General features: G+C 40.0%; 1 protein-coding gene across 8 annotated transcripts in view; it reads right to left on the reverse strand.

Annotated features, from left to right (window-relative positions):
• Window positions 1-18,632, reverse strand: part of GRIA4 (glutamate ionotropic receptor AMPA type subunit 4) — a 215,581-nt gene extending 196,949 nt beyond the window's left edge. For 4 of the 8 annotated variants that reach the window (XR_004981264.2, XM_036394079.2, XM_036393904.1 and 1 more), the window contains exons 1-2: window positions 18,159-18,631; window positions 16,861-17,019 (exon numbers count right to left, since the gene is read on the reverse strand). Coding sequence is in view for 7 of the 8 variants with exons in the window: in XM_036394079.2 (XP_036249972.1) it covers window positions 16,861-17,019; window positions 18,159-18,246 (247 nt within the window). In the remaining variant the exon portion in view is untranslated. Of the gene's footprint in view, window positions 1-16,860; window positions 17,020-18,158 lie in introns of all 8 variants that reach the window. The other 4 variants (XM_036393816.1, XM_036393727.1, XM_036393993.1 and 1 more) reach the window with 4 other exon arrangements.
• Window positions 18,633-19,741: the final 1,109 nt, after the last annotated feature.

Raw genomic sequence — 19,741 nt, forward strand, 5'->3', positions numbered from 1 at the left:
ATCATGAAGTTTCTTACACCTATATCTAAATAAGTAAATGGCTCTCAGACTGTGCTCCATCTGTCAAGAAGCTAGTGAAGGAACTTAGTCCCTTCCAAACCTGCTGGCAACTGGTTCCTTAGCCTCAAGCAAATATTTTACTTTGTTTTCCCCATTTGTAAAATATTTGTGCTTTGGCCTGAAGAACAATGAAATATCCTGAATGCCTTGTTCAGCTAAGCATTTTGAAGTAAGTGTGCCTAACTTTACACATACATATAGTTGCAAAGGCTTTGACATAATAGGTTTTCTCAAAAAAGCACAAGAACTTTTTTTTTGAGATGAGCCTTGAAGAACATCTGTAACTTTTGTTTTAAAGTCAAATTGCTAAAAGCATATTGGATGGATCATAAAGTAATGATTATTTTCACTTGTAACTGATAGGGTGTAAACTCTTTCTGAAGTACAAAAGTGCTCCCTTAAACTCTCAGACATGGGGAACAGGACCACGCCTGTCATGATTATGCCATTGATTTCCTTCTCTTAAACCTTTTTGTGTATTTTCAGTCTATAAATAGCAGATCACTGCTGTTGAGAACATCTAATTAAAACGAAATTTCTCTGTTTGGCACATACAGGAATAAACTGTTGGAGATTGGACCTCGAGTCATTTTGCCATGGTATTTCCCTAGCAGATGCTATTGCACACACAGCATACATAGCTGAGCACTGAATCTTTCTAAAATTTGCAGCTGTCCTGGAAACTGGAAAATAAGTTGGTTTTGGCTGATTTTACTTATTTTACAACCAAAAATGGAACCAGAAGTTAAAGTCAGTTCACCAAACTACTGACTCCATAATTGGGTGAAACCATTTATGTGCTTCAGCAGAAACCCTACTGACCTTTTTTTTCCAGACAAAATAAACTGCCTTTGACATTTGGTGATTCAGTTGGGAGAAGAATTCAGCCCTATTTTTCAGAAAAGTGAGAACAACATCTCCCATTAGCTTTCTGGCTGATGGAACAGTGTGTGTTGTTAGCACACCACTAAGAAAAAGGATATTAAGAACAAACGAAGAATTTCCATTTTCTATCTCCCACTACGTCTTTCATTTAAAATGGTATTCCAAGCCATGGACACATATACTGCAGAGTTGCCATTTATTCACCTTTAGGTTAAAAGCATTCCTAGTTATAATAATTACCTCTAATGATCTAAAATTATGTGCTCATCATTTTCCTATAGCTGATTACTTCTCCAAACCCAGCCTGATGGTTAGGCAATCGTGTGCTTTGCTATCTAGACTCAAGTTACAGCTGAGTATGCGATATACTGAATATATATCACACGTCTCACATGCTACTTTTAATTTAGCCTGAAAAAAAACTGTTGAAGCTGGTGATTGTATGTCAACAAGAGAAAGACTGTGAAAAGTTCATTACCTAAACGTGGTTTTATGTCATTAAATCAGTGACATATCATCTATCATACCACCCAAACTGATAAGCAATTCCTAGAATATTTATCATTAATCAGTTAGATTTATATATTCAAGAACAAATGCAATGGACATGGTTAAGAATTTTTTTAAATTTAATTCATCTGAAGTTTCAGTGGTTACTATTAAGTAACTAGACAAACATTTGACACAGAGCATACATAACATCATGGCTGATCCTGTAGCTTTTGCGTTTAACAGCTCACATTGTATTTAAAGCTTCGTTTCAGAATTCTGAACATTTGTGATGAATGTACATTTGTCCTATTTCCAGCCCCTCTTCCTGGAATGACTTTGAGAGTTCAAGACAAATAGCTGCAGCAAGACAAAATGGAGGAAAGAAAAATTCTACACACTCTACTCCAGCATCTATTACCTATGCACCATCTTCCATTTATCTTTCTTGTGCTGCAAAGCCAGCCCAGTCTATTTGTCTACCTCCTATTAATGAATTATGAATACACCTGATAATTAAAATTCAGTATTTACAATCCTGGCTGTGCACTGGCAAAATGAGTGATTCAATGCTATAGCTCTGTGTTAAAAGCAAGGTATGCAGATCTCCAGGTCTCTGGCAGCATTTCATTTTCTTGCTAGAGACACTTAGCAGACACACTCTTATGGCATGGCCACAGTATATTAACCCTGAAGAGCAAGAAGAAAACCCACATAATTTCAAAGTATAGAAACAAGCACCAGTTATTTTGCTTATTAAAAAGTCTAATCCAACACACCTGCCCTGGTGTGCCTCGCTGAAATGGGAAGTACCAGCTCTGCCCACGTTCACCCACTTTGGAGTTTTTCTTTTTTTTTCTATATTTTTTAAGGTTTATGCAGGTGATTCTTTATTATTAGTTTTGAATTTGAGATAAAACAAAACAACCTCCAAAAAACAAAAAAAAAATAAACATCAAAGCTAAACTATCATCCCAAGCATATCTGAAAGATCACACCCGAATGTTCACATCTCTTGCTCACGCTTGATCGACCATCACTAACCCTCTTCTTACAAGGACATACATGTTAGAAGGATATATGCTGCCCCCTCTGCAGAAGGACTTTCCTTCAGATCACACTTGGTCTTTTTGACTAAAGAATGCAGAAAATACAGCTGGCAGGTACAACAAAAAAAAGAAATATATTGTTAGCAGGTTCCTTTCATGAAGCTTGGTGGATGTGATGGCCCAAGAGGGAAGGAAGAAGGAAGGGCAACACCACATCACTACATCAGGCAGTTCACTGGGACTTCACTCCACTCATCTCCTGCTGCCTGTTCTTGTTTTTTCAGGGTGCCCTTCTTACTGCCTAGACCCGAGAGATCTGCCTCTTGAGATCCAGAGTGTGCTGTGTGCAACACCACAGACAATGACAGAGGGGTAAGAGGGGCAGAACAAGCTGCTGAAAATCACTACCATGCCCTGAGCAGCACGTGGGGTGGGACAGAAGTCACTCACTAAATGCTTCTACAATGCATGTGCACATTCCTGAATATTAGAAAACAATGACTAAGCTGAAATAGATAAGGACAGCACCTAAAATACAGTTAAATATACTAGTTGCTGGGACAAATTTCACTTTGGTTTTACATCTCTACAAATTCTGAAAACTGCCTTAAGTCTCTTCAATGTCTCTGGTGTTCCCCTCCTGTGAGGGACAGCAGAGCACCGAGCCAAAGCTTTGCCCCAGGAATTTCTAGCTGCTCGTTTTTTGATCTCACACTGGGTGCTCTAAATAAGCAATTGGATGAATATTACCACAGAGTTATTATTTCTGTCATAAATTTTCAAAACTACCTATATGAATAACTGTAAGCCAAAGTCCTTCAGGGACTGGCATAAATTCAAAAGCTGTCTGAGTGCTAGATTTAGTATTTCAATCATTGAAGTGGATGAAAGCAGTACAAAAATATATGCGCAGAAGGACAGCTGTCTGTCAGCTATACACATTTACAGAGACTTCTGGGCAACAGTTTCAAACAGAAATTAACAACTTGGTCTAAGTAAAATAACTCCCATCCAGGCTTCCAACAGGGTATTGGAATTTACCCTGCCAGGATGTGCAATGCTTAAAGTACCCTAAAGTCTCTTCCTGAAAAGCATCTCCTAGAGGTTTTCAATTCTCCACATAAAGCCAAAATACAGCATTTTGAAGGTATTTAAATGTTTTATAGAGCTTTCTCTACATACAGATGGAAGAAACCAAGTAGGATGTTTTTGCATGTATCTGCAGCTCAACCTAAGACACTATCCCAAAATGCTGTAGTGTAGTCTCAGTGACTTGTTCCTATTATCCCAAACCTCCTTTCTTGGGTACAAACACTGTCAACCAAGTGCATCATTTGGAACACAAGTAACAATCCTAAGAAAAAAGTCCAAGCTCCAAAAACTAATCTTGGTAGAGGCTGTACTGGATGAAATGTAGATGCAAGAGTAAAAGGCGCAAATAAGGACAGGGTCACCATCTTCTGCTCTCCTCATGTCCTTCACAAAGCCAAATGGAGATAGAATTAGCTGGGTAAACACAGGTGTGGTGGAAATGAGATATTCCAGCAAACCTCTGCTGCAATCCTTTGGGACCCCTGTAGGGTGTTACAAATTCCAGGGATTACAGCCAAACAGACATCAGGGACCAAAACATCCGTTTGGTGAGGATGAAAAGAGAGTGAGAAGTATTACTGTATAATCTCTGAAATTGCCTTCCATGCAATGATGATAACCAGTGGTAAAAGCATTTCATCCAGTGCAGCACCAGGAATGGTCACATCCAAGCTGCCCTCGATGGAGTTCCACTATGGGTAACAACTGGCTATACAAGGAGCAGAATTGTGGTACATCCTGGATTTTAGGAAGTCTGAGGCCTTATTTTCTCTCTTGAAGTCAAGCATCAGGACAGACACATTAATGCAAGTGACAAACAATTCTTTCAGTCATCCATGCTACAGATGCAGTGAGATAGTCTGCTTTGCTCCTGGCTGGTTTTGAATGCTTCCATCTCTGCTGAGAGGTAGAAAAAGGGGCAGGTTCCCACTAAAATCTGAAATTGTTCATTATTCTCAGTGTGGAAGGTCTATATCAACAAGTAAAATAAAAATCCCAAACCCTAGGATTTTAATGAGTTTTCTATTTTTGTCTCAGTGAAAAAACTATAGCACCCCTTTATTCCTTCATATACCATAAGGAACTTACCATCATCACAGCACTAACAATACAGACAAAGTTTTGAAAGTTTGACACTGAACCTTATAATTTTAGTTAAATGTGAAACACTTTTATTGAGGCCAAGAAAAGGCCCTGAGGGATTTTATTTCAGTAGTTAGAAACTGCTAACTTACTGTGCCAATAATCCAACAGTTTGCAGACAATACTTTCCCAGACAGGAGGGCAGTACATTATTGTAATGCACATCTTTTAAGAAATAAAACAAGCTTAAAGCTCTACCTGTGTGTTAAATTTTTGGTGGCACACACTTCACTCTCTTAACTAGTACTTCTAAGACCTACATGATGTGCAGTCAAGAAAGGAAGTATCTTATGTAAGCATGCTCCCTCTGAACTGGAGAGATTATCCTTTAATGTTCTCCTGTCTTTTATGAGCACAAGAGGAAAAAACTCCTTCTTTTATAGGCACAAGAGGAAAAAAAACTTCTTCATGGTGCCGATTCTTCTCATTCACATTCTCTTTCGTGACTTCATTTGTGCAGTCAATTGCTCACAGACGTGAATAGGAAGGTGGCAGTACAGCCCTGCTTTAAAATAAAAGGTAGCAGGAAGGTAAGGCCCTGGAGAGCAGTTTCTCAAGGTGATGCTCCTGAAAGGGGATATCCACATCTTTTCAAAAGGGGAAACATTATGCTGGATCTCATTTTAATTTCACAGACACTATATAAGGGCAAGGAACTGCAAAAATTATTATTATCCTATTATTGTAATTGCTCAAAGGATTTTCTGCTAGTCTCCCATTTAGCATAGTATGTGAAAGGCTGACAAAGAGAACATGATTAAGTTGTGAATCTCTGGTTCCTGCCAGCTGTTTTGAAGAACAAGAGATTCCCATCATAAACAGTAACCAAAAGAATGATGGCCTTTCTGGTCCTTTCATCAGGAAATTAAAAAAACAGTAGTCCTTCAACATCTGTTAGAGACCCAGAACAGAACGGAGGGAAGCAATCCAATTCATCTGCATGAGCTGTTTTTTGTGGTACAGCACCACCACTCCCTCAAAGTGTTGACCACGTTGAAGTCCAAGTCTGACTTGGGGGGAGTAAGACAGAGATGGAAACAGGCAGAGTTTTTCTGAGGTCACATAAGCATGCAATTTCTTTTTTGTTTGTGACCAAGAATCAAATGCTTTATGCTCTTTCCCTTTCCTTCCTTTCCCTGCAGTAGTTAAGCTGACAGTTATCTGCAATCAATACATTACAGGAGCTAATAAGCTGCTGTGACTTCTGGTGCTGAACCCAGAACGACAACAGCCTGTCCCTAGGTGTAGGGTAGGACTGCGACATTATGACTTTGGTTCTAGGATGCCTGGATCCTCTTCAGTGGTGCAGAGCATGGGAAACACCATGTCAACTGCTTCCACTGGTGGTGCTTCTTGAATACTGCTCTCATTTTGTCATGTAAAGCTGGGGCATGTAACAACAAAAACCAGAAGACAAGAAGAGAGAAGGAGATACCTGATGGAAGCAAACAGAATCTTCTCTGTGTCTCTTGGAAGAGTATTTTTTAATCTTGTGCTATTCCATAACTCCTCCTGTGCTTCACTGGATGTCTGGTCTATGTGTTACTCCCTCTCTGTACTACATTTTCAGCTTGGCATAACCAAATGTTCACCTTAAATCTTTTCAAAGTCATGTCAGCTCGCACCCACTATAATGCCTGGTTCACAAGCACCAGCCACACCTTCCAGATGTTTCCAGAAGCAGAAAATTCCCCATGCAGCAAGTAGTGCTTCATGCTCCATGTGAGTCCGTTCTCTGAGCTCTGAATCCTCTTTCTCCAACACCAAATAATGGTGTTTCCTTAATACACAGCTCCTGATGTATCTTGAAGCCCTTCTCCCACCCAGCTGGGTGGCCACAGAGGGCAAAGAGAAATTTCTGGGGCAAGATCTCAAACTCTAAATTAAATTCCTTACTCTGGGTAATCTCTCATTTCTGCAAAGGTGCCTGAAGAACCAGGGCAGACCCACCTCCTACCTGGGCTCCAAATCATCTCACGCAGCCCCTGCCGAAGCCTTGTCAATTACCTGCTGCACACATGCATTTGCATTAACTGTGCCCGTTCTTTTTCTGAGTTATCTGAAAAGACCTTTACATTTTCCAGCTGATTTCAATAATAACTGAATAATAAATAATTTAAGCAAAGCATTTAATGGATGGAGTAAACAGAACATTGTAAATACAGCTATTACTACAACACAACAATAATTAATTGCTGAGGTCTTTTGTTACTATTTGTCCCTGTTTTAGGGACTTAATAGTATCAGGAAAGAAAGGGTTTGTCTTCTGTTATTCTTTCCATATACATCTGCTATTCAGAACTCTGCAACAGATCATCAAAGACAGCTATGGGAGCACTTCTTGTATTCCTTTATTCAGTCTTTTGCTTTCTGCAAATATTCTTGTGTTTTAAATCTCATTCATCATCATGTTTGTGTTCACGCTGCAATCTCGTCTGACACACAAAGCAGATGAAACTAGGGATTTCCAAAGCTAAATTCATAACTCTTGATATCTTAAGCTAACAGCCCAAAGCCTCCAGGAGAAAGCAGTAATAGATTTACATCCTCTGTGGCTCATAGAAAGTGAAATGTGTGTAACACATATGACCATTAAGTTGTATTTGTAGGTAGCTGAGTCAGTGAATACAAATCATGAGGATTAGCACACATTTGTTAGCAAAAATTTACTTAATGGTCTTGGAACACATTTACCAAGCTTATATCACTGCTGCTTCAAGCCACAGTCCCTGCTGGGGTTAGGAGATGGTTTTTTTCTTACGAGGGAAAAACCCCTACCATTTGTGTCCACCCTAAGCATTTTTCAAGGGAACTTGAAAAAGGCCTCAGTAAATCCTTACATGTCTTTCCATACCTAAACCATGCTACTAAGGGTGTCCCAAGCCACCCTTCTGTGCTGGCAAGACACAGTTCCAACCATACAGAACAAACCTCAGGGGCTCTGGGAGGTGTACAACTCTGAAAAATCATGCTGATTATGGTATCCCTCTAAAGTAAAAGCCAACAATAAACCCAGTAGACTTCTTCCTTTCCTACTCTTTATGGCTCCCACATTCAACACAAAGATGCTGGGTGACATATCCCAGTGAAGTGTTGATGACATGACAATTTACCTGAGATTTTTGTTTTGTCTGTAAGACTGGATTTATTTGGGAAAAAAAAAATTAAAGGTTGGATAAAGGTATTGAGGCTGTCTGACAAGCATCTTGATGGTGCCACTGAGTGACCAAAAATGGTCCCACCAAGCCTTAATCTGTGGACATTACTGCATACTACCCACACTCCCATTCACTTGGTGACCTTTCCTTTTTCTTTGTTGAAGCAATGATGCTCATAGCAATCAGTCAACATTTCCTCCCCCAGACTGCTCTCACATCCTTCCTCATCACCTGCAAGGACTTCTAATTTGCATCACTTCCATTCAGCACCACACCTGACCTTCCAGACACACACTTTGATGGGATCTATGCAATCCTGCAGCAAATGCCAATGAAAGTCCTCCCAATACACCTTTTATGCTCTTTTTCTTGAATCTTTAATCTTGAGGTTGGATCTTTGTTTGTGCCTCCAGACAGCAACTCTAATTATTAATTTATCTATATAATAACATGTCACACAGTATTACTCTGCTGCTTTTACCTGTGAGAAGCTGACCAAAGATACTGATTTTTAAACAAAGGACCTGAGAAAGAAAAACCCCTGACTGGCTCTCAGTTGGAGGACACACAAACAGCTAGATACAGAGACAGTGTTAACAGGGTATGGAAACAGCCCCAAAACCCAGCGTTTTACTTGCCTTGTGCTTTTTACTTGGAGGGAAAGTGAGAAAAACTCCTGAGTCAGCCAAGAACCCATGACTATTGATTTTTGAAGGAAATTATCCTTCCAGCTGCAGTGTTTTTGAAAAGTCCACTCTTAAACACTCTTCTCCATTTAAATGAAAGGAAATTACCAAGGCTGAAGGCCTTTATTAGCAAACGTCTCCAGGATAGATTCATACAGAAAACCTGGAGGAAATCATTGAAAGACAATCCTACACTACTCTGCTGAGACTGAGGGTCTGTAAAAGCCTCTTCCCTTTTCTCCCCATCAACTTAGGTGAGAAAACAGAGCGCTCCATTTATTGATCGCCATATACTACTTAAAAATTATTATAACTTTCTCTCCTGAATTTTACATGAATGTATCTGTGTTTGATAAAATCTTTCTCCCTTATACTCAATGTTTTCCAGACCTTAACACAGCATCATCCAGATCCATATCTCACATTAACTAGTAGCATGAAACACCTCTATGAACATCAGGAATATTAAAATAGCACAAGAAGCTTTTGGGGACAAATAATACGCTACATTTTGTACTTTCTTTTCTACAAGTATTTCCTCTCTTGCTGCTTTTTTTACCTTGAATATCTATTACATGAATTGCTTTCCCCACTGGGAAAACAGATCTGACCCTGACATGGTGACATCAGTGAAATCTCTAACAAAAAGAAATCGTGGAATGGTTTGGGTTGGAAGGAGACGTTGACTATAATAAAAAATTAAGCATAACACATATCTGAGAAAGAAATTAACAAAAAATGATTATTTTTATAATAATTCCTCACCATTTTGAGTGATAATTTCTAATACTAATATATGGATCATCTTTTACGCCACAATGTGAAGATGTAAATTCCATATCCTTGAAATCTGTGGCAAGCAAAGCATAAAGGTTTCAATTCTTTTCAGCAATTAACTCTCTGTCTGTGAACTTTCCTAAAATTTGATGGATATGCACTAGGCGTATCTGAACATAAAATAAAAAATAAAAAAATGAAGCAAGTAAAAAATGAAGTTGCATTTTTATGGGTTTAAAAGTTCATTATAAAAATACACCACAGAAGCAACTGGAAGAGTGTGCATGCAGAAATGGCACAGGATCTACCCCACAGAGGGTCTGAAAGCAGAAACAGAGAGCTGCTATGAGTAGTTAAAAAATTATGTGTTTTAATACATCTTCAAAATGTGTTTAAAGCCTTTCCCTACAAACAGTCTAATAAATAATCTAGTGAAAAGTGTAAGTACTTTTTCTTGCTCTTGGGCTGTATTTGTATTTACGGGAAAAAACAACTGCATGTTGGTCATGAATATATTGAAAGGTACTGCACAAGCCTGCATACTTCAGGAGCAATTGCTGCATATAAATAAAACATTGAAGTAGCCTGTGGAACACAAAAAACCAGTAGCCCAAATGACTTTCTTTGTAAACAGGCAATTATGTACCAGGGGTCCAATTGCTAAACATTTTGGTTTTTAAAAATAACAGGAGTTAAGCAATTTAGTAAGTTTAAAAATTTGAGCTATGAGATGAAAAATGTGAACATATTGCTCTTGCAAATAAAGTGGATTCCTACTACTCCTTCTTTTTAAGAGGTCCCAAACTGCAATCACTGCTTAGGTAGAGCCCCTATTTAAATCACAAACAGCTCTTTCTGGGGGGAAAAAACCTGCAGGACAAGGGCCAGTGTTTGCATTGGAGTTTGTTAATGCTAGCATAGCTGGTCAAAATCCAGCCATTACAGTATCTTTTTTGTAGGTATCTGGGTATTTCCAGTGAGTTGAGTCCAACATAAACCTTAGCTATAGTAAGCTCTGGAGGAACTGGTGAAGAGGGAGGATGAGCCAGGTCTTTCCAATGTGTTGCCAGGACAAGGGTGATGTGTATGTGTCACCCTGGTTCCATCTTCTCACCACATGGAACCTGCAATTACTTGTACAAGTCAGGCAGACTTCATCTGGACTATGGGAAAAAGAGTAGGGAAGAAACACAGTCCTCACAAGGAAGTAGCAGCACCGACAGAAGACACTTGCCCCATGCATTATTGCACAAAGGAGGACAGATTTTCCCAAGTGCTCAGGCACAAGCACTTCCCAAGAGGAAGGCAGGGGCTACTACAGACTCTGGAAAATACTAGAATGTCTCTGAGTGACAAAATGTAGGGTAGCCTTCCTATTTGAACTTGGGTGCCTGAAAGCAGACATCACTAATATAGAATTTTTGAGATAACTCAAGATATAACTGCATTGACAAGCAAATGAATTCACATCACCTCTGATAAAAGCCAGTAGGAATCTTTGTAAACCATAGTAACAACCAAAAATCTATGTAAGAACCTATACTAGATAGAGGAAGATGTTAAAACATCTGAGAAAAATTTTAAAAGTAAAGCAACGATGAAATTTCAAAACAAGACACTGTGATCAGATACTTTTGAGTAAATTTATTTCCCAAAATTTAGAACAATTTTTGATTTACACAGGAATAAATTATCTAGATTGACTTTGTGTCCTACCACATAACTTTAGTGTGCCCACCTCAACTGCAGAAGCAGACTTGGTGCTGTACTAGTCCAAAATCTTTGCCTCAAGCTAAGTGCCCAGAGGAATGGAAATCTAGAGAACAGGCCAATTTTCCCTGTAATTACACTGGTGCGATCATAGAGACATCTTCACTTTTGCACTAGTACAGATTTCATATCCTTAAATCACTCATATATTAAGGCATAGGAACGATGAGAAATGATTATTTGGTCCAACATGTTTAAATCCAAAGAACTTCACCTGCCCACAATCTGGAATTGCACAATTCATTGTGGGATCTAAAAACTGTTAAGAAATCAAAGCAGACGTCTTCCCCTCTCATGAACAAGCAAGTCTCAAAACAATCAAGACCTAGAAATGAAATGCATGACTTATTTTGACTAGCATACAAACTTAGATCACAATGATAAAGCTGAAGTTAATCAATTTAATTTACTTGTTACAGTGCTTTGTCCCACACAAGAAGTACTGCACTGCTTTGCCTTCTCCAAAAGGAATGAAGGAACAAAGCCTTTCTTATTAATCCTCTGAAATGAACATTAAATTATTTCTATAGGCTACTATAAAGCTTTTGAGTTAAAAGTTTTAGTCAGTCCAGTAACATGCTAGGACAAATGCCAGGGAAATGAATGTTCTGGATTTGCAGGGCAGAAATCTGACTGTAGGTCAGCAAAGGCCCATCACTTCTTTTCCCAACAATAACCCTGAAAATTAAAACCAGACTCTGATGGACTGGAGATATTGACAGTCGATCTCTCTGTTGTATGGCTATTTACAAATATCACATTTAGAGCTATGAAACTCTTTGAATATGGATGTTCTTATTTCTAAAAAATATACAGAATCCTTATGGTAGATGACACCCAAGTACACACACGTTCTTTGATTCCATCAGCAAGTGATAATAATAAAAAATGTTAAGAGAAATTGTTTTCAATAATTGAAGTCTAGCTTGAGATAAATTCTACATATTAAAGCAAAACACTCACTTCAGAAGGATTTTTTGTAATTGAACTTATCTTAGAAGGGTAAAATTTAATCCAGTTCCATCTTTCTAGCTAACTGGTACACTCTTTGCATTTGCAGTTAAAACCTGACTGTATGATAACTCCCAACACACTCCGAACTGCATCCTTGGGAATACTGCACTGCTCTTGATAGCAAAACACCATTCAGCTGTATGAAACCTCACTTTCTAAATAAAGAACATCATGTTTTTAAATGACACTGATTATTCAACCAAGGTTACGCTGCTATTGCTAAATTGAGTTGTAATTATAAAGCAGAATTAATAACCAAATTTAATGAAAATCCCATTATGATGCAGCTGAGGAAATCAAAGTTGAAACTCCTGTAGGTAAAATGACAGATAGTCACAATATAAGGGCAATACTATGTGTGAGTCTATTTCCTCAGCTTTTTGGAGTTCTCAGCAGAAAGTTAACTCCAAAATGATATTGCTTCTCCCCTCAGGAGCATGTACAAACCCAGAGACAAACACACAGAGAGGTGAGAGTGACAAGGGAGGCTCCCGTCCGACCTCAGGGCTGCCTCTGACCTCAGAAGATCTTCCCCAGGAACTGCATTCCCACTAGTGAGGCAGTATCAGGCCCTCCAATTTCAGGTCATCAACCCCACATAAATCTAGAGGGCACAAGAGTCCAAGGCACTAACTCCTGGAGAAAGAGGAAAGTTATTCCAAGATACAAATTTATTTATTTCAGTAGGCTTTTCTTCTCATTCATGTGGCACATAAACAAGATTATGCTTTGGGAGGTTTGCCTCTACTGGGATTAAAATCTAGTAAGAATGGAACTGTGCAGAAGAGGAAGGAAGGGTCTCATTTTCCCTAAATTACACTTATTAGGTATATATTCATCTCAGAATACACATTAAGTCAAACAGACTCAAAGAGAAAAGCTTTACTTTTAGTACAAAACACTAATGAAAGACTGGAATCAATCTCTCTTCATCCCCTTTAGCTTAATTCTGTGCAAGAACTGCAAGCTGCTACAGATTAAGGATTGTTCAAACTTCAACAGAAAAATTCTCAACCACAAGAGCTGAAAGGCAAATAGTTCTTTGTAAAACCACAGCACTATCTCTCATAAGTACTCAAGCATGTTTAATGTTGACTGTGTTGCTGAGATATACTAATGTACTATATAGATGGTGCACGGAGGGAAGAAAATTATTTTGCATTCAGCTAAAGAATAAATATATACAATCCCCTCCAAAAATCAATGTATTGCTCCAACATCTGAAATCAAACTGAATGCAGGTAGATTTCTAATCATGAGCAGAATTTTCTGCTTTTAAGTGGCAACCAATGTATGCCAATAGACAAATGTTTCAGCTCTGGTGTATTGTGTTCTGATGAGTAAGAATCTTGTACTATTCATGTTTTTGAATAATTTCAGCTCTGTCAGTAAGAGGGATTCTCTGAATAATGTATATAGTGCAAAAGAAATGAACAGAGTTTAAATAAAACACACAAATGTGAAGGGAAAAGAAAAAGGACTGAAATCTCCGAAGTGATATAGATCAGATCAATTTTGATAACTCACAACAGATTCTATCTATTAAGGCAACCTGTTTCATATGCATTCAAGATTTAAAATAAAAACACTAATGTTTTAGGCCTGTTTGAAGAAAACAAAAATGCATAACATAACCATTGGAAATTAGCTATCACATTGAACACACAAAATTTTCCAGTTCCAAAAGTATTCCTGGGTGAACATTTTGATGGATGTTTTTAACCTAGTGAAAACAAAAAAAACCATTAAAGTTTATCCAGTGTTGCAGTGAGTTACCTGCTAGTATGCCATCCATACTCCTTTGAAATAATCTGTCTACTGTCTCTGACACATGCAAAGGGTCAGGCCCTGAATCTTCACAAGCAACCTCTGCAGCAAATGGAAACAGAAATAGAGGAAACTGGTAATGTCTCAGAGCTTTATGCTTGAACTCACATGAATATTCATCTCGGTCCAGCAGCTCTCAGGCTTTTGTACTGTATGTTTGGGGACATGTGCTCTGAGTAATTCCTATGCAAACAGCAAGGTCCAAACCCACTGTTTCACAGCGGTTCAGCAAAGAGTTTTCAATTCATATTACCATGAAATCACTTAATTCAGAGCTGATGGTGGGGGTTTCTTTAATTAGGTTAGAAAAACTCACACATCTGCACTTTAGAAGCCTCTGTCAAGCCAGGAAATTCAATCACATAGAAGCCAGTGTCCTCCAGCTATCAGACAATTGATTTTTGCAGGACTCTGCTCACATTTAGCTTAAGGAACATGAGATATGTTCATTCAGTTGTCAGTTGGTTTGCCTACATTTCATTAGGAGAATATGCTGTTTAAAATATATTCTTCAGTAATAAAATGTTTTTAAAAAGAAGTAGTCAGATTATTGGCACAAGACTGCAAAACATGAAATAAATGCAAACTTGGACTAATGCAAAAATACATGTGCGTTTAAGTGGCAAGTAGAAACGTAAATAAGGCCTTTAGGATTACTTCTATTTAATACAGATGTACAGAATTTTATGAGCATACACACACATAAGCATACAAATTTAATTTTCCCTTTCTTCTCTGCCTCATCCCCATACTACAAGGATTCATCATTTCTAAAGCTATTAAATACTTTGGAACCGAAACTGGGTTCAGCTTAAAGAGGGAAAAAAAAGGATCAGGTTATGAATCACTATTTCTATAAATGACAGCAAACATAATGGGAGAGGTGTTCCTCAGTTAAATATAAGGCAAAAATAGCATAAGGTGGTTGGAATGAGAGAAGAATCTGCTGCAAATAGTGTAAATGAGCAAAGGTTTGGCCAAACACTTTTTTGAATTAAAGGTGTTTAGTTTTACACAGTAAAGTGGTCCAATTTTAGACAATTTTAAATGTGTGCAAATCAGAATAAATGCACTAACATTCAAATGGAAAGACTAAGCAAGATCCTTAATCCAAAATGTAGCAATAGCTTGAGAAATTGACAAAACTAGACGCGTAGGCAGAATCTAGAATAATTGACTTAACTTAAAATTACTGATTTTAGTACACAAAAATTTTAGTCCCATCCCATTTGCTAAAAATTTAAGTTTAAAAACACTAGTGTGTCATTGGTCTACATGGAATAAATATCAGTGCTTGCAAAAGTTGACATGAACTGTAGTATTTTCTCAATGTACTACACCTGCACAGACGTGATTCCTTCCAGTTTCAAAGCACCTTTTGAAATGTTTTTGCCTTATGGAATTTGATACTGATTTCCACACTAAATACAACTAATACATTGCATAATATAGAATTCGCGCTTTATGGGACATCACCCTTTCCTACATAAAATGAATGGAGCCATTTTGGCAGCTCAGAAGCTTTTCCTCTTAAACAAGGTGGCAAGGTCATCTGAAACTTGAAGTAGCAAAGACTTGGACAAATAAATTTAGTAATCATGCAATAAATTATTCATGAGAACTGCACAGCATATTGTATGTTTACATATTAAAAAGTGCCACAGAGATGGCAGTGAGAAAGTGAAGAGAAACACAGCACATATTTTAAAGGCACGATGAACACTAAGACATTCTCCAGTATGGTTCTATTTTAAACTCGCTCAGCAATGTCGCTTAGAGCATCTACTTCCAGAGGCAATTCACTCTTGAATGGAGAGGAGGGATTGGAAAACTTAAGAGCTACAGAGGAAAACCTATAGAGTCCTGAAATATGAACATCAAAGTAGTAACGCTACTACAGTCTTCAGCTCTGCCCCACTGTACACCACTGTCTTACATAATAACATGAATTCCTTTTAAGAAGCCAGACACACAGGAAAATAAATAGAAATAATGCTTTGCCCATCTCAGAGATTAGGCATATCTAGTACATGTTTTAACCATGGGTAAGGATCCTGGGGTGACTGAAATGTAGCAAGTTCAGCTAATTATACATCACTTTTATCAAAAGAGAAATTAAAGAAAATAAATGTTACCTCATTTGTTAAGGGCATTTCTTGCTCTGTCTTCCTCTCATTGTGTATGTGCATCTGTGTGTATGTGGGTGTGTGTGTGTTTATAAAATATATAGTAGGACGAGAATATTTGTTGCAGTTGAGGTGGTCTGTGAAATCAAGTAGCTCAGATACTAACTTGATTTGGCACCAATGTATGGATGCATAGAGACATATCCACAGGATGTATGCATTACGAAATGCTAAGAGACATTTACAACCTAGAATATAAGAGCAGGGCTGCCTCAAGTGACATCACCAGATCAACTGCAGCATCAAGCAACTCAGATATATTATCCTGCACACCACTGCTTCCCTGTCTCCTTTCCAGCCATTAGAAAAGCATTTGGGAGCACAAACATCATCATATATTTTCAAATACATGCAAGGCACAACATGCACAGAAGCAAACAAAAGTGTGGGGTTTATGCACTTATTGACACATTTACAATTTTTCTTTACAACAACAAAATTCATCTCCATAGAAACAAAGAAGCAAGAAACTACAATAATACTGCAGTTTACTTTTGACTGAAGTAAATGTCACATCAGGCTAGTCAGCAGAAGGCAGGAGAGGGGATTTTGCTCCACTAAGGAACTAACGAGGACTGCTGCCCCTTTTGCTCTTCTGCAAAGGCTATCTGTACCGAAGACAGACTTCCAGATATATTTACAATGCAAGATAACTATGTGTTTTCCTGTTCTTTCCACTGCAATTTATGCGTAAGGTGGTCGGATCAGTGGCATGTTTACTTACAGGCATTTGTTACAGCGAAGCTGTTGGCTGTTTCAATGTTGTCTACATGAGGAACCAAATTAAAAGGTGCTTCGGATGCATTGGGGCTGGTGTTATGAAGAAAGATTGCTAATCGAAAAGCAGTGTATTCCTGATCTGTGTTCCTGATGAAGAGACCACCTACAAAAAACAGAAAAAAAAAGGGCAAAAAGCAAAAGCAGCTGGGTAAATCATTTGCAAGCCACTTACTGTCTTGTAAAACCGAGCAACTGTCTCTTCCAAAGCTGCACAGTAAGGCAAGTCCTAAGACTTTAATGGATAAGGAACTAATCGTATTCATAATCACAACCACTGCCTTTAAATCACCGTCCTCAATCGATTTTAACCTCCCTGATGCATTCATGCTTCTTTTCTGACTTCTCGGTTTTCAGCCTTTCATACATAAATACCCAGATTTGTCATGATTACAGTGACCTTTTAAAGTGTTTAGCCTCCATCTCCCTGATACTGAACACACTGGTAAATCAGCTGCTCAACAGCCTCTCACATTAAGTGGCGGGCTGATTAAGCGGAACGGTGCTTTCTAGATTAAAAAAAGGGAATACCAACTCGGCGTAGGATAATCTGCACTGAAGAGGAAGATAATGAACTTTGCTCCTCTGCAGCCATGTGCAGGCAGGGAGCAGCTCAGCCTTATTAGCAGCATCTTTACAAGTCCACAAGAAATGATGCAGTGATGGAGCTGGGCTGGAAAGAATTCAGATAGCTGCGTCCCATCCCAAACACGTCCGAAAGGAGGGAAGCAGGAGGCGATGGGAAAGGGGTGAGGATGGGGCACAGGACTAGAGGGACACACTTACAAAACCCTAAAGTTTCCAACTACAGAGAGGAACGAAGGACGGTGTAGCCTTTTGCCCCCCCCCATCCCTGCCGGCTACCGCAACCTCCGGTGCTCAGGACTCGCCATTCCTTCGAGAGTCAGGCAAGAGCAAGGGCAGTCGGAGGGGGCTAAATCAGCCAAGGGGCATCAGCCCCGAACCCCTTCCTGCCCTGCCGACGCCGCACCCCCGGGGCTGGAAGGAGTTCTGCACAAGATAAGCATCCTCCTTCCCGCACGCGAACGCACGTAGAAATATTTACACACACACAGACACACGGAGGCACATACACAGAAACACGAGGATGATTCGTGCAGGCACGGAAATGGGATGGTGCTGGAGGAGATATCTGCAAAAACTGCCTTCAGAGCCACCTTTCCAACTCACTTCGCAAAGGACTGAACCCCTGGACACACGCACGCAGCCCAATGCAGCGCTTACCTATTTGCACGCTGCTAGGAAAAGCTCCCATTGCTAGTCCCCAAAAGCCAGAAAACAACAAGACAAGCTGTCTGCAAATTATCCTCATCTTCTCTTCTGCCTCTCTGTCTCGCCTTCTCCCGCTCGCTCGCTGGATGCTGCTTAAAGAGGCATCGAGGGCGAGGAGGATACACACAATACCAGGAATAAATTAAAAAAAAAAAATTAAAAAAAGGGGAGAAAAAGAGAGGTTTCCTCCTTTTTCTTTTTTTTTTCTCTTTTCTTTTTTTTTTTTCTGGTGGTTTGGTTTTAGAATTCGTTCGCTATCCTCTCCCGCTCGCGCCCTGCCTCTCTCCCGGCTGCCGCTTCAGCAAGCCATGCCGCCGCGGCCGATTTTTCCCGCAGTCTCCATCGCCGGGGAGCGGAGTGTGTCCGGCTGCAAATGTTGCACATGCAGAAGATGGTGGTGAGTTTGGCGGCGGGGGGCAGCGTCTGGCGGAGGCGCGGCGCGGCGCGGGCGGACATGCGCCGTGCGCCCCCCCCGCCGCCCGCACCGCCGCGGGCGGGAGCCGCCGCCGCCGAGCGCGCCCCGCTCCGCCCCGAGCCGCGGAGCCGCCCGCGCCGGACGCAGGAGCGGCGTTCGCCTTTATTTTTAATTTTTGGGGTGCTTTTTTTTTTTTGTTGGTGCTGGTGTTTTTGGTTTTTTTTTCTTTTTATTCTTATTCGCCGCCCTCACCCCGCCTTTTTCGTGCCGCTCGCCCATCCGCGGGCGCGCAGCATCGCTGAACTTTGTGCGGCGGGAGTCGGGCCGGCAAGGACAGTGCCCTGGGCTGGGCGCGGGAGGCTCGTCCTCCGCAGCCCATCACTGGGGCTGCTGCTATTAAGTACCCGCTATTATTAATGAAGGTGGCCGGGCGGGTGTGCGTGCGCTGAGCGGCTGCGGTGCGGGGCAGGCGAGTCCCCCTCCCCGCGGGGGCGCTCCGCTCCGCTCCGCTCCGCTCCGCTCCGCCGGGAGCCGCGGGACCGCTCCGCGCTGCCGGCCGCGCTTTGCGGCAGAGGATGGAGAGAGCGAGGGAGCGCTCAGCGCTGTGGCACTCGTGCTAAAGGGAGGGTGAGCGAATGGAAAGGAAAACTTCACTGCTCCTACGCCACCTCCTTTTCGCGATTTTTTTTTTTTATTTCTTGATATTTTTAAGTGGAAAGAAAAAAAAATTGAGCTCTTTTACTGTCTAGTCTTTTTCTGGTGCCTTTGAATTTTTCTCTTCAAGCCTTGGAAGTTTCCCAGAGGAGCTGCTAGAAGTCTGGGTCTATTGCAGTTAATAATTAAAAGATATTTATAATAAATGATAGGTAATGAAGTCATCCAACAATAGCTGTATGTCAGAGGAGGGAGCTTCTAGCTTCACATGTGGCTTTACAAGATATTTCTGTCAGTCACAGGGAATGACTGGAGTTGCAATAGCATAATTTTAAAATGTTAATTGGCAATATGAAAGAATATTGATTTTTTAAGGTGAACTTTATGGATCACCTTTGAAACACACACATTTGCTCCAAGATCAGAGTTTTGCCTCCTTTCACTTAAGTTTACTTTCTTAGTTTTT

Source organism: Molothrus ater, chromosome 2 (genome assembly GCF_012460135.2).
Source record: "Molothrus ater isolate BHLD 08-10-18 breed brown headed cowbird chromosome 2, BPBGC_Mater_1.1, whole genome shotgun sequence".
Lineage (NCBI taxonomy): Eukaryota > Metazoa > Chordata > Aves > Passeriformes > Icteridae > Molothrus > Molothrus ater.